Raw genomic sequence first — 13,075 nt, forward strand, 5'->3', positions numbered from 1 at the left:
TTGTTGCTTTTTGCTTTTCAAGACGAGGTTTCTACGTGTAGCCCAGGCTGTCCTGGAACTCTCTGTAGATGAGGCTGGCCTCAAATTTAGAGATCTGCCTGTTTCTGCCTCCCAAGTACTGGGACTAAAGGTGTGTACTACCACTGCCTGGCACTGTTTTTGTTTGTTTGTTTGTTTGTTTTTTTCCTTTTAGGTAACAAAAGTAAACCTGTGTCTGGAGTATTTTGATAAAGTGTTACACAAATGTAAAACAATAATTCAAGTTTGGAAATAAAGGGCTGGGGGGTGAAGAGATTTCAATAGAAGGGGAATGGTATGGCACAAATCTGTAGGATGTTCAGGAACTTCCTCAAGGAGCTGTCACTACTCCATAGTCTTAAATCATTTTTTAAAATCTTCCTTGTTTTGTTTTTTTCTTTTTTTGTTTTGCTTTTCAAGACAGTACTTCTGTAACAGCCCTGGCTGTCCTGGAACTCACTCTGTAGGCCAGTCTGACCTCAGACTAACAGATCCGCCTGTCTCTGCCTCCCAAGTGCTGGGATTCTAAAATGTTTTTGGTTTGTTCTACCACCACCCAGCAACTTATTTCTTTTCTGAGCCTGGGCATATCACTTGCAAACCCAAAGGACTGAGATTACCTATCGTCTATAGACAGTCCTCTTCACAAGGACCACTCTCGTCCAAATTCCAGGCATCTTGCGTGCCCCACACAAGAGCACAGATGGTAAATAATGAATTCATTAAGCTTGCCTTGGAAGTTAACAGAATTGTTCACTGCTTCTCTTTGCACTCGTGCTTTAAGGGAGGACTTCAAGAAAATATCATTCTAACGCTGATCCCAGCCACAGAGGATCTCACCTTAGGAGGCCCTACAGCAGAATCTTTAGCCACAGAGCTCAAGCCAGCAGGTAATGTCCAATTTAAGAGTCCCGGGAAAAACTGTGTAGGTGTGAAATGGATTTCTCAGTAAACTCTGGAAAGCTAGGAAAGTAGATAGTTTCTGTTGGACTTAGTTTTTCAGTGTTCTGCCTTGGCTGACCTGGAGCCTTTTATGTAGACCTCAAACTCACAGAAAAATTCCCCACGTTTCCTTCCCTGGTGTTGGGATTAAAGGCTTAAAGACCCACACCCCCAAACCAGAAAGGCTTCTTACACCACACTGTCCACTAAGCCTCACTGTAGTTCCCCAGGAGAAAACTGTACCTCTCTCAGTGGCTAAGTCCCATGTGCTTGCTGCCTTAAGATCGAAAATAGATGCAGGGTATTGTGGTACAGACCTCTAATCCCAGCCCCCATAAGGCAGAGGCAGGCAGCTAGATCTGGGGTTTTTTTTTTTGTTTGTTTGTTTGTTTGTTTGTTTTTGGTTTTTTAAGACAGGGTTTCTCTGTGGCTTTGGAGCCTGTACTGGAACTAGCTCTTGTAGACCAGGCTGGCCTCGAACTCACAGAAATCCGCCTGCCTCTACCTCCCGAGTGCTGGGATTAAAGGCGTGCGCCACCATCGCCAGGCTAGATCTGAGTTTTGAGGCCAGCCTGTTCTACAAAGAGTTCCAGGAAAGCCTAGGTTACACAAAGAAACCCTGTCTCGAGAAAATGGAAGAAACAAACAAAAAGAAACAGAAATAGTTCTGCTGTCTAGAATACACACTGGCACATACATAAACATACTAAGACAATCTTAAGAGAAAGCATAGAACTTAGAATATGAGTGTGGGTGGCTCTCCTGGGTCTCCTATTTTAAGACGTGTGCTGTGATCTTGAATTCCTCAAGCGAATTCCTCATTTGTAACAGGCAAACAAAAGGCAGCTTTACATGCAAACTAGATTGTCAACAACCACCCGGGACTAAACAGTTCTTGCTTTGTCTCTGTTCTTTTCTACATTTGTTTCCCTGACGCCAGCTTCTGGGAATACCAACCCCTTGGTGTCCCGAAAGCCCCACCCGTCCCCGCCAGACGTCCTGCCTCCCATTCACGAGGTGTCCCGGAACACACTTCGGAAATGGTGCAGCTGGTACGGTTTGAGTACGGACGGCAAGGTTAGCGTCCTCCCAATGGGATTCTTTGCTATGTGGACTCTTAAGTTTGTGGAGTTTGGTCAGGCTTTAACTATTTTCTCTTGATTTCCTTAGAAAGTGGAAGTCTACAAGAGACTCCAACAATATTCATATTCTGAACAAATATGCGTGAGTAACGGGTATGGTGATGGAGTGGAGGTGGCTCTCCCCCATGGTCTCGCTATAATTGCTCTATGTAACCTTCCTTTAAGGCAGGGTTACTGACATTTGAGGGACCAAATGTGTAGTATGGACTCAACCTCCTTTTTTTCTTTTTTCTTTGATTATGTGAGGGTTTTTTTTCCCCCTGAGGTCTCACTGTATGACGGGCAGCCTGGAACGCAGTCCCACCGGCCTCTGCCTCCTGAGTGCTGAATTAAGGATGTGTGCCACGTCTAGAAGAAGGTCTCCAAGTGTCATGGGTTGCCCCTTGTGTAGCTAAAGAGATCATTGAGCTCTGAATTCTCCTGCTTGTAACCTCCCAAGTGCCAGGATTGCAGGCACTAACAGTGGGGATTACAGGCCTTGCACCATTAGGTTCCATGAAATATTGGTTTGAATGTAGTCATGTAGGATTGTTTAGGTTGTACCCAAACACTATGCCCACTACACAGCCACTTCCATCTTCCTATAGCTTTTGTATTTGAAACTGGGCACTACAGTTGGGCAGGACACAACTCGGATCCCAGAACTGGGGACTGGGGCCAGGAGGGTCTATATGTTGGCCTCATACTAAGTTCTTGGCCAAGAGGACAGTGTTGCTCAAAACCAAAAGAACTAGAGGGGCTAAAGCAATTCTGGCAGGGTGGGTGATAAGTTCAAGGCCAGCCTGGGACAGCGGATTTAGACTGAACAAACAAATCACCACCTGGGTGTGGTGGTGACACCTTTAATCCCTGCACTGGAGGTGGGGGCAGGCAGATCTTTGAGGTTCCAAGGTCAGCCTTATCTAGAGCTAGTTCCGGGACTATTACTCAAATCCTGTTCTGAATAAATGAGCTCACAAAAAACCAAACCACCTTCCTCAAATCCCACAACCACGTGCCTGGGCCTTGCTATCTTACCAGGTGTCCAACCTGGATCAGATCTCCTTGTTTTTACCAAGTGCCAGTACATTTTGCGTCCTTTTTGAGTTCCTCCTCTTGAGGCTGGCAGTGTCTCTCCCTGGACCTGGTGCTCAAGTTTTCTCAGCTGTTCTGCACCGGCAGTCCTGTCAAATCCCCTGGGAGCTGTGGTTGTAGGCGTTTTTTGGGGGAACGATTGTTTATCACAGTCGGTCCTTCCTCCAGGCCAGCATCTTCCACACTGAGTCATTCTCCTGCTGGATCTCTGCTTTTAACTGCCAAAATTTTCTCCCTGTTAAACCAACACTATAGAGAGTAGTGTTTTTAAAATTGTGCTTGCTCAAGCCAGTGGGAAATTCTGGTGAAATCGGCATAACAAGTTCTTCTTGCAAGAGCATTTTTGGACACTGTTGAATTTTATTTTCAGTATATTCCCGAAACCTCTCGTGAGGCCAGACTGAAGCCCATTGCGAAAAAAACCAACAAAGCAGTCATCGCAGGACCCAGACCTCAAGGTTTGAAGAGGAAGAGAGAGGAGGACGAGCCCGGCGAAGAAGTTCTGACTTCAGAAAGGGAGTCCGGCATAGTAGAAGTTCTGACTTCAGAAAGGGAGTCCGGCATAGTAGAAGTTCTGACTTCAGAAAGGAAGTCCGTTTTTGCAGCCTGGGGAAGAATTACCATGCGAGCTTCTCAGCCTAGGGCTGAGAATTGCCGGCCTCTTCCCTCTAAAGCCAAAGCATTTCTTCCCCCAGTCACCGGTAAGACCAACAGCAAGGTGTGAGCACTATGTGGTGTGCTTGGTTAACATTGGCGTGAGACGGAAGGACGGACTGAAGTCTGAAGGTGGTCAGGTGGGATGGAAGGTGAAGTCTGGGTCAGTAGTTAAAGTCATCCTTTACTTGCAGAGCTCAAGACCAGCCTGGTAATCAAAGACTACATCTTAAAAATGAAGCAAAGTTAGATCAGTGATTCTCAACCTTCCTAACCCTATGACCCTGAATACATTTCCTCGTGTTGTGACCCCCAACCACAAGTTAATTTTTTTTGTGTGTGTGGGGGGGGAGGTTTTGAGACAGGGTTTCTTTGTGGCTTCGGAGACTCCATATGATTATTTTATTTTATGTTTTATTTATTTATTTATTTTTTGGTTTTTCGAGACAGGGTTTTCTCTGGCTTTGGAGCCTGTCCTGGAACTAGCTCTGTAGACCAGGCTGGTCTCGAACTCACAGAGATCCGCCTGCCTCTGCCTCCCTAGTGCTGGGATTAAAGGCCTGCGCCTCCATCGCCCGGCCTTATAAGATTATTTTCATTGCTACTTCATAACTGCAAAGCTGCTACTTCCATCAAATTTTTAGAGGTTTGCCAAAGGGGTTGTGACCATAGGTTGAGAAACACTACTGTAGATTACAAATTTGACTCACATAGAACTTTATCTTTGCCTCTTGATGAATAGCAAGATCTTATTTGGACTAGTGACACAGTCTCATTGCTAAATATGGGAATTCCAATGTTGAAGGAATAATAGTCTAATAATGTGTCTGCCAGCCTGGATAAAGTACACTTTTCTTTCCTACTTAAGGCATTCATAGGGATTGGAAATGCCTTAAGTAGAGTGCCCAATGTGTTTGGAGCCCTGTATTAAATCCCTATCACCACATAATGCTTGACTTCACGGCATGGACCTGTAGCATCTGTAATCCCAGCACTGGAGTCGGAGGCAGGCTGACCGTGAACTTGAGGGCAGTCTTTATTTAGTGAGTTCCAGGCGAATGGAAACTACACGGGGAAACTTAAAGCAAAGAATATGATTAATAGTGATAAAATTAATTAATATTGTAGATGTATACATGTATGTATGCATGCATGCATACATACATACATACTACTGTATAGCTAGCAAAGATTTTTATCCTGTTTTATAGGCTGTCTGTTCAGTCTTTCCTTTGTTATACAGAAATGCTGCAATTTTTTATTTATCAATCATTATTTCCAATTTATAAAGTCTTATTCAGAAAGTTCTAACTTATGTTAAAGTCTTCGTTTTCCTAACAGAGTCGGGTCTTCCATCCATTTTAGAAGTTTTTTGCAGAGTGAGGTGGATCTGCTTGCCCTCTGATTTTTAGGAACAATTCAGCAAACAGTCATTTTTTTCCCAATGCATATTTGTGCCATTGTAGTTTATCTTAATCAGATGCTTCTGCATTATTTGTTCTGACTACTAAGGATTGCATTGGGTCTCCAGGTTTCTTTTGTGCTCCAATAGAATTTTTAGAACTTTTTCCTGTTTCTGTGAAGAACAACATTGGAAATTTGGGAAGTATATTGAATCTCTAGTTTGCTTTTGGTAAAACTATTTTTGGGGGTTGGGTTGGTTTTTTTTGAGACAGGGTTTCTCTGTAGCTTTGGATTCTGTGTTGGAACTCACTCTGTAGACCAGGCTGGCCTCAAACTCAAAGAGAGCCTTCTGCCTCTGCTTCCCAAGTCCTGGGATTAAAAGTGTGCCCCTACCACTGGCCAGGTTTGTAGGTAATTTTTACAATTTTTCCAATCTTAAAGTCATGGTGTGTGTGTGTGTGGGGGTCTCATCTTTTAGGATCTTCAATTTCTTTCAGACTCTTTAACATAGTCTTCCACTTTCTTTTGGTTTTTTCGAGACAGGGTTTCTCTGTGGCTTTGGAGCCTGTCCTGGAACTAGCTCTGTAGACCAGGCTGGTCTCGAACTCACAGAGATCCACCTGCCTCTGCCTCCCGAGTGCTGAGATTAAAGGCGTGCGCCACCATCGCCAGGCAGTCTTCCACTTTCTTGGTTACATTTATTCCAAGGTGTGTATTATGTGTGTATGCATTGAGACTTTTTTTTTCCAGACAGGGTTTCTCTAGTTTTGGAGCTTGCCCTGGACCTAGCTCTTGTAGACCAGGCTGGCTTCGAACTCACAGATATCCGAGTGCTGGGATTATAGGCGTGTGCCACCACCGCCCGGCCCAGTCATGGCTTCTTTTAAATAATATCAGATACCCGTGTTAAAACTGGGCAGTGGTGTTATTGGGGAAAAAGGCATTTAGTAACACTTGCTACCTTCCTTGTAGGAAAAGCAAGGGTTTGAGTAGCTTGGTTCAGTGGTAGAAGTCTTAACATGCATGAGGTCCTGGATTTCATCTCTAGTATGGGAAAGAAAGGAAAGTGGAATGCAAGTTTTAATAATGTAGTATGGATCATTTAGAAAAATCTTGAGCCAAAAGCAAGCATTCTGCAAAGTAACTAAGATTCCTTTGAAGCACAATTTGTCGTTCTAACTGTCATCTGTACTGTTTTCCATGCATCTCACTCAATTTGGTTTTTGGGGGTTTTTTTTTTGTGCTTAAATAGCATGCTATGTAAGAGTTTTGACCGTTTATAAGCTATCAGAAATACGTTTGATTTTTAGCAGACCATAGAGAACAAATTCAGGAGTAACTTTAGGGGAGAGGGCATGGAGTGTTGTCTTGATCTTGTTTTGTTCTCCTTCCCAGGACATAGGTGGTGTGTCATCCACGGCAGGCAGCTCCCTGCTGATAAGGAAGGCTGGGTTTGCCTGCAGATGCACGCCGGTCAGACCTGGGTTCCATACAGTTCCCAAAGGATGATACCTCTCTTCATTTTACCAGCCTGTGTGTTCCCATCCCCTGGACTGGAAGATAATTTGCTCTGCCCTGAATGTGCCCACAGGTAATCCCCAAGCACCTCTCTCGGTATGGGAAACAGAAAAAGCAAGATGGTTAGATGAACTTCTGAATAATCGAATAGAAAGAAGCCTGAGATCAAACATCCTGCTTTTTCTTAATTTGCTATATAGATCAGATGAAAATAGGGATAGTGGATGTTAGCTGCTTTTAAAGGGTTAGGAAGGTAGTTTGGTGAACACTGTGTGCTTAGCATAAATAAGGCGTGGGTTCAATCCCCAGCACAGCATAAAACCAGAGGTAGGGGCATAGAGCCCTGACTGCGCTGTATGAGTTCCAGCATTAAAAATTTTTTGGAATTACAAAAATTAGTGAGAAAATCCAAGCTGAAATAGAAATGAGTAAAGAAGGTGTGTTTGGAGGAGCTCAGGAAAACTCAGGAGTGAGCAAGGCAATATGGTATATTGTCCTGATTGGCTTCAAAGACCCAAAGAAAGTAATACATTGGCCTTAGAAATACTGCTTTTGATTTTAGTTCTATTTATTTCTTTTGGGCTCGGGTTACTGATTATGGTTCGGGGCAGAGGCATGCCGTGACACAAGTGATCAAAATCAGGTCCTCGGGTTCCCGGGCAGGTGGCTTTACTTGCAGAGATATCTGATAGCCCTGCCTTAGTCGCTAGAATTCAACATCTACTCATGAGTACAAAACCTCTGTGAACCCTTAGAGCTGGTAAACAGAGCAGCCTTCACTCACCCCAGGATTCAGGAAAACCATCTTAGGGGCTCCCTAAGTGAAATGGATTCCTTATTTGTTCATTTGGTTTTTTATTTTGAGACAAGGTTGCAGGCTGACGTCAAATTCAGTGGCAATTTATCCGCCTGCCTCCCTCCTCATGCTGGAATTAAAGGCGTGTGCCACCACCTCCATCTTTTCTCTTTGTTAAGGGAAAAAAAAAGTCTTGGATTCTCCCCCTGGCAACCTTCTTTACAACCCTCCAACTTTTCTCTTGCAGCAATAGGAAGATGATGAGGAATTTCGAAAGGGACAGACGCACTGAAAAGAAACACAAACAGCTACGTGAAAATATGCCACCTTAGACTGATGCCAAGGTTTTGTGTGGTGAACTGACGAGTCTTATAACTGGATATCCAACCATCCCTGCATTGGACTTGTGCAATCCTATTTTAGTCATGGGGTCCAGAGAACAACTGGGGTGGAAAGATTAAAATTCCTGTCTTCAAGCAACCCAGTCTCAATTTTCAGAAAGTGCCTAACTGAACTTTTAGAGAACAGGAAAACAGTTCCTTCTCGGTCCAGAAACCAAGGAGTGTTTAAAATGATCAATAGGTGGACTCGTTGTTATAAGAAACAGGGTAATTTAAAGCCTGCTAGTCTGTTCTGAACTACACCGCTGGCCATCTATAAGGACTCAATACTGGGTTCTAATCTGAATTAAAGGTGTGCAGATATTTTCTTATTCCCTGAACAATCCAGCTCATTGTCTGCTTAGACAGCATTACATTGTACTAAGCACTACACATAATAGTGAGATTATGGTACATACATATAATCCTAGCACATGAGAGACGCAGGTAGATCTCTGATTTCCAGGTCAGCCAGAGTTTCATGAAGTCCTGTCTCAGAAACAAAGAAGGCATGGGGGATGAATACTGAAGAATGGTTGGTGTATACAAATACTTTGAGCATCTTGAGTATCAGTGCAAGGGTGTGGGCAGTTCTAGAGGCAATCCCCTCGCACTCCAGGTACATTACACAAGACTAAGAGAGCATTTTCACTCCTCTCTACTATCTTTGTTATTTGTGTGTCTGTATATAATATGCTTGTCTATGTGTATGTGTGGGTACCATGGAGCCTAGAGAATGTTGGAGTCCCTGAATTTGGAGAGGTGAGGTGCTTAATGTGGGCTAGGCAGCCAACCATGGGTCCTCTGGAAGAGCAGCAAGTGTTCTTACAATTAGAATTGCTGAGCTGTCCCTCCACCCCCCACCCCCAGACAGGCAAGCATAGGGAATAGTTTAGCAACCTGGGACACCACTTAGTTTGGGTTACACAGAAACACACACACACACCTCTCATTTAATTCCTGTGACAGCCTACACATACCCCTTTCTGAACAGTGTACCCAGCAATGTCTTAGTGATCTGAGATGCTTGCACATTGTGTGTGAAGGTAAAAGGGACAACTTACGGTAGTCAGGGTCCTCCTTCCTTCTGAGCTGGAGATCGAATGTAGAGTGTCAGTTTTTGGCAGAAAGTGCTTTGTTTCAGGACCGTCACAGGCCACATTTCTTTATAAGCATAGCATCTCATTGTGTATGCGTACCTCATTTCCCGTATTTGTTGGGCCTAGGCTGTTTCCATTGCCTAGCTGTTGTGATTAGCAGCAAACAAGGAGGCACAAGTGTCTTCTGGCATAAACTTCACAAGTGGGATACCCGAGTCCTGGTAGTTCTGTGTTTTAGTCTGAGGAACCTCTGTACTGCTTTCCATAGGGGCACAGATACACATCTGCATCAGGCATAAAAAGCTTCTTATCCCTCCATCTCTAGCATTTGTTGTCATTTTTCTGGCTGGTAGTCATTCCAGCTGTGAGCTGGAATCTCAGTTTAGTTTAATTTCCATTTCCCCAATGGTTAAAGATGGTGAACTCTACTTGAGACATGATTGTCAGGCCTTTCAGTGTAATTTAACTTTGCATTAGAATTCACTTGTCTTTTCAATAGTGTATCTCATCAAGACAGCGATTATACTGGTATACTTCATGGTGTCCAACAAGGTTGTTAATATCTGTAATTCACGTCCCATAGAGAATTCTACAAAAGAAGTCTATGGGTGCAATTATCCCTTTACTGATAATTTTGATAATGTATCTAAGAAATTAAAGAGTTTCCTTACCCTAAGCCACACAGCCCTTGGTTCAGCTATTTCCTGACTCAACTACTATTTTCAAGTGATTATTCACTGGGTGATTCTATTTCCAGCTGAGCATGGTGGCTAATGCCTGCAATTTTAGCACTTGGGAGGCGAGGCAGAAGAATTACTGTGAGTTTGAAGCTGGAATGGGCTACAGTGATCACCTCATTCCCCGCCCCCACCCCTAAGTGATAAGCCTCCCTACCACAAATGATAATTCTATTTTCATGAATGGTCTCTATTGGGTAAATAGTTCCTTTGTCTTTTAAATATACTTTAATGTAGGGATAACATGAAGCTTAAAAAAAGAGTTAGAAAGCCTATAAGACATTCCTGAAGCTGGGCGGTGGTGGCGCACGCCATTAATCCCAGCACTCGGGAGGCAGAGGCAGGCGGATCTCTGTGTTCGATCTACAAGAGCGAGTTCCAGGACAGGCTCCAAAACCACAGAGAAACCCTGTCTCGAAAAACCAAAAAAAAAAAAAAAAGGCATTTTTAAAACCATAGATAAAGATGTCTCTGAGAGTCTCACAAATTGCTTCTGATCCTCCTGCATCCCCTTGAGTGCTGAGTATGAGGACTACAGGTGTGAGCCATCGCCCTAGAGATGCCTATGGTGACAGAGATCCCGTCCATGGCTTTGTGCATAGTAACCAAGCCTGCTAATGGCGAAACTGCATCCTCAGTTCGCACAGCTCCATCTTTCTCCTTGAAATCTCAATCTGGCTTTTCGTGACCTTCTAAGTAGAACACCATTTACATACTGTCTTTGAAGCACATGGATTCCTATGCTTATTTTGTTTTATCGCTCCAAAAATTGCCTCAGGTTTGACATGGGGAACATGCTTTTAATCCCTGTACTCAGGAGATGGAGGTCAGAACGTCAAGGCTGACTATACTGGAAATTGCGGGCCCGTCTAGACACCCTGGAGATGCTCAAGAAAGGAAGAGTTCCTTCAGCTGGTCTGGTGCACACTTGCAGTTTCACCATTTGGGAAACAGGTGGAATAACAATGAGCTAAAGCCCACACTGAGCTGTATATTGAGACCCTCTCTCAAAAATGCAAAAGAAAAAAACAAGTTGGTCCAAGGGAAGTCTGTATTCGAGTCTTACAATCCCAGGCCTCTGCAGTTGGCAAAGATGCTTCCAAGAATGCTAGTCACGAATTCATGGCATCAATCCTACTTTTTAATCTTTCCCTTTTATTGTAGACTTTTTTTTTTGTTTTGTTTTCTTTTTTGTTTTTTCCAGACAGGGTTTCTCTGTAGCTTTGGAGCCTGTCCTGGCACTAGCTCTTGTAGACCAGGCTGGCCTCGAACTCACAGAGATCCGCCTGCCTCTGCATCCCGAGTGCTGGGATTAAAGGCGTGCGCCACCACCGCCCTGCTGAAAGTAGACTTTTTTTAAAAATCACATAATATATCTGGATTATAGTTACTCCTTTCTTTACCTCTCCAAGTACTTTCTTCCCCTCTTGACATAGGATCTCATTATGAAACCCTGGCTGACCTGGAAATGACCATGAGACAGGATGGTCTCAGACTTCTGCGATCCTTCAAGTATGCTACAAGGCTCATACTTAACCATTTATTTATTTATTTTTAAATATCAGTGGTGTATCTTTTAAGAAATGTTATGTTTGAGGAAATATGACCAGGACTACCTTTCATAAAACACTTCCTATTTATATCAAGTGAGTAATCCAGTCTCAGAAAGATAAACCAAACAACAAAAAGCTCTACTTTTCCTTACAAGAAGATTTTTTTTTTTAGTTTTGTCTATGTAAATGTGCCTGTGGGAGTTTGCGAATACCCAAGGGTTCAGGTGCAGGTTCAGGTGCCTGTGGAGGCCTAAAGAATGTTCTGGAAATCCTGGAGCTGGAGTTAGAGGCTATTGTGAGCCATCCTGAGGACACTGTGAAAGAAACCTGGGGCTGCTGCAAAAGCTTAAGTGCTTCACTTGAATGTGAAAAGACAGGCAGGCGCCAGGGAAGGAAGACAGAAGCAGGGGGTGGACAGGGACAACGCCTGAGAAACAACAAAAGCAATGGTTGCTTGAAAAAAGGCCACAATGCTTCTAAATTTCTTGTCAACTAATTAAGAAAATAACCATAGCCAAATTCTTGTAAGTGTGCCAGAACCAAACTTCTGCTGTTGGGGTGCTGAATGACGTGGGACTTTATATACAGTTTTATGATTTTATGATTTAGCAAATCACTTGGTTTCCATATATGAATATAATTCCCTGTTTTTAACTCAGTTTGCTTGTTTGTTTGGTTTGGTTTTGGGGAAAAGGTTTCTTTCTATGTAGTCTTGCCTGTCCTGGAACTTGCTCTATAGACCAGGTTAGCTTCAAACTCAGAGATCCTGGGGCTGGAGAAATGGCTCAGTGATTAAGAGCATTGCCTGCTCTTCCAAAGGTCCTGAGTTCAATTCCCAGCAACCACATGGTGGCTCACAACCATTTGTAATGAGATCTGGTGCCCTTTTCTGGCTTGCAGACGTACACACAGACAGAATATTGTATACATAATAAATAAATAAATATTTAAAAAAAAAACCCTCAGAGATCCTCCTTGCTTCTCTGCCTCCCAAGTGCTGGGATTAAAGACCTGGGCGCCTACTACTCGGCTTTAATTGATTATTTTCGAAAGACAGAATCTAACTCTGGAAGATTTTGCTTGTTTGTTTTTTGAAATAGGGTTTCTTTGTAGCTTTTGAAGCCTGTCCTGGAACTAGCTCTTGTAGCCCAGGCTAGCCAGGAACTTACAGAGATCCACCTGTCTCTGCCTCCGAGTGCTGGGATTAAAGGTGTGTGACAGCACCGCCAATGATTTGTTTTTGTTACTTTAATTATGTATACGTATATGTATGTGTATATGTGCACATGAATGCAAGTGCCTGAGGTATCACATCCCCTGGAGCTATGGTTCCAGGCAGCTGGGAGTCAGCTGATGCGGGTGCTGGGAATAGAACTCAGGTTTTTAGGAAGAGAAGAAAGTACATTTCTTAAGCACTGGGTCCTCACTAGCTATTCTCTCTCACTGTCTTAAGATATTTAATTTAACTTGCTTTTCTTACGCGTGTGGTGTTTTGCCTGCATGTATGTTTGTCTGCTGCATGCCACATGTCCCTGTGGAGGCCAGAAGAGGGTGTTAGGTCCGGGGAATTGGTGTTACAGAAAGTTGTAAATTGCCATGGGAACCAAACGTGAATCCTCTGGGAGAGCAGCCACACTTAGAAAGAAAAGAAAGTGGGTCGCAGGTTAAACTAGGGAGCTGGGACTAACCTACCAGGCCGTTTATGGTTTAAATATTTGGGGTGAGCTTTACATAAAATAAGAAAGTAAACATCTTCT

The 13,075-nt window shown here is 43.5% G+C and overlaps 1 protein-coding gene across 1 annotated transcript; it reads left to right on the forward strand.

Moving 5' to 3' along the window:
- The first annotated feature begins 2,000 nt into the window (after nucleotides 1-2,000).
- On the forward strand, nucleotides 2,001-8,021 carry LOC142859824 (developmental pluripotency-associated protein 2-like). The gene is made up of 5 exons (XM_075990692.1): nucleotides 2,001-2,012; nucleotides 2,131-2,184; nucleotides 3,547-3,877; nucleotides 6,630-6,825; nucleotides 7,796-8,021. The coding sequence occupies exons 1-5, from the start codon at nucleotides 2,001-2,003 to the stop codon at nucleotides 7,878-7,880; spliced, it is 678 nt and encodes a 225-aa protein (XP_075846807.1). The 3' UTR covers nucleotides 7,881-8,021.
- The last annotated feature ends 5,054 nt before the right edge of the window (nucleotides 8,022-13,075 follow it).

The sequence above is a fragment of the Microtus pennsylvanicus genome, chromosome 1 (assembly GCF_037038515.1).
Source record: "Microtus pennsylvanicus isolate mMicPen1 chromosome 1, mMicPen1.hap1, whole genome shotgun sequence".
NCBI classification, from domain to species: Eukaryota; Metazoa; Chordata; class Mammalia; order Rodentia; family Cricetidae; genus Microtus; species Microtus pennsylvanicus.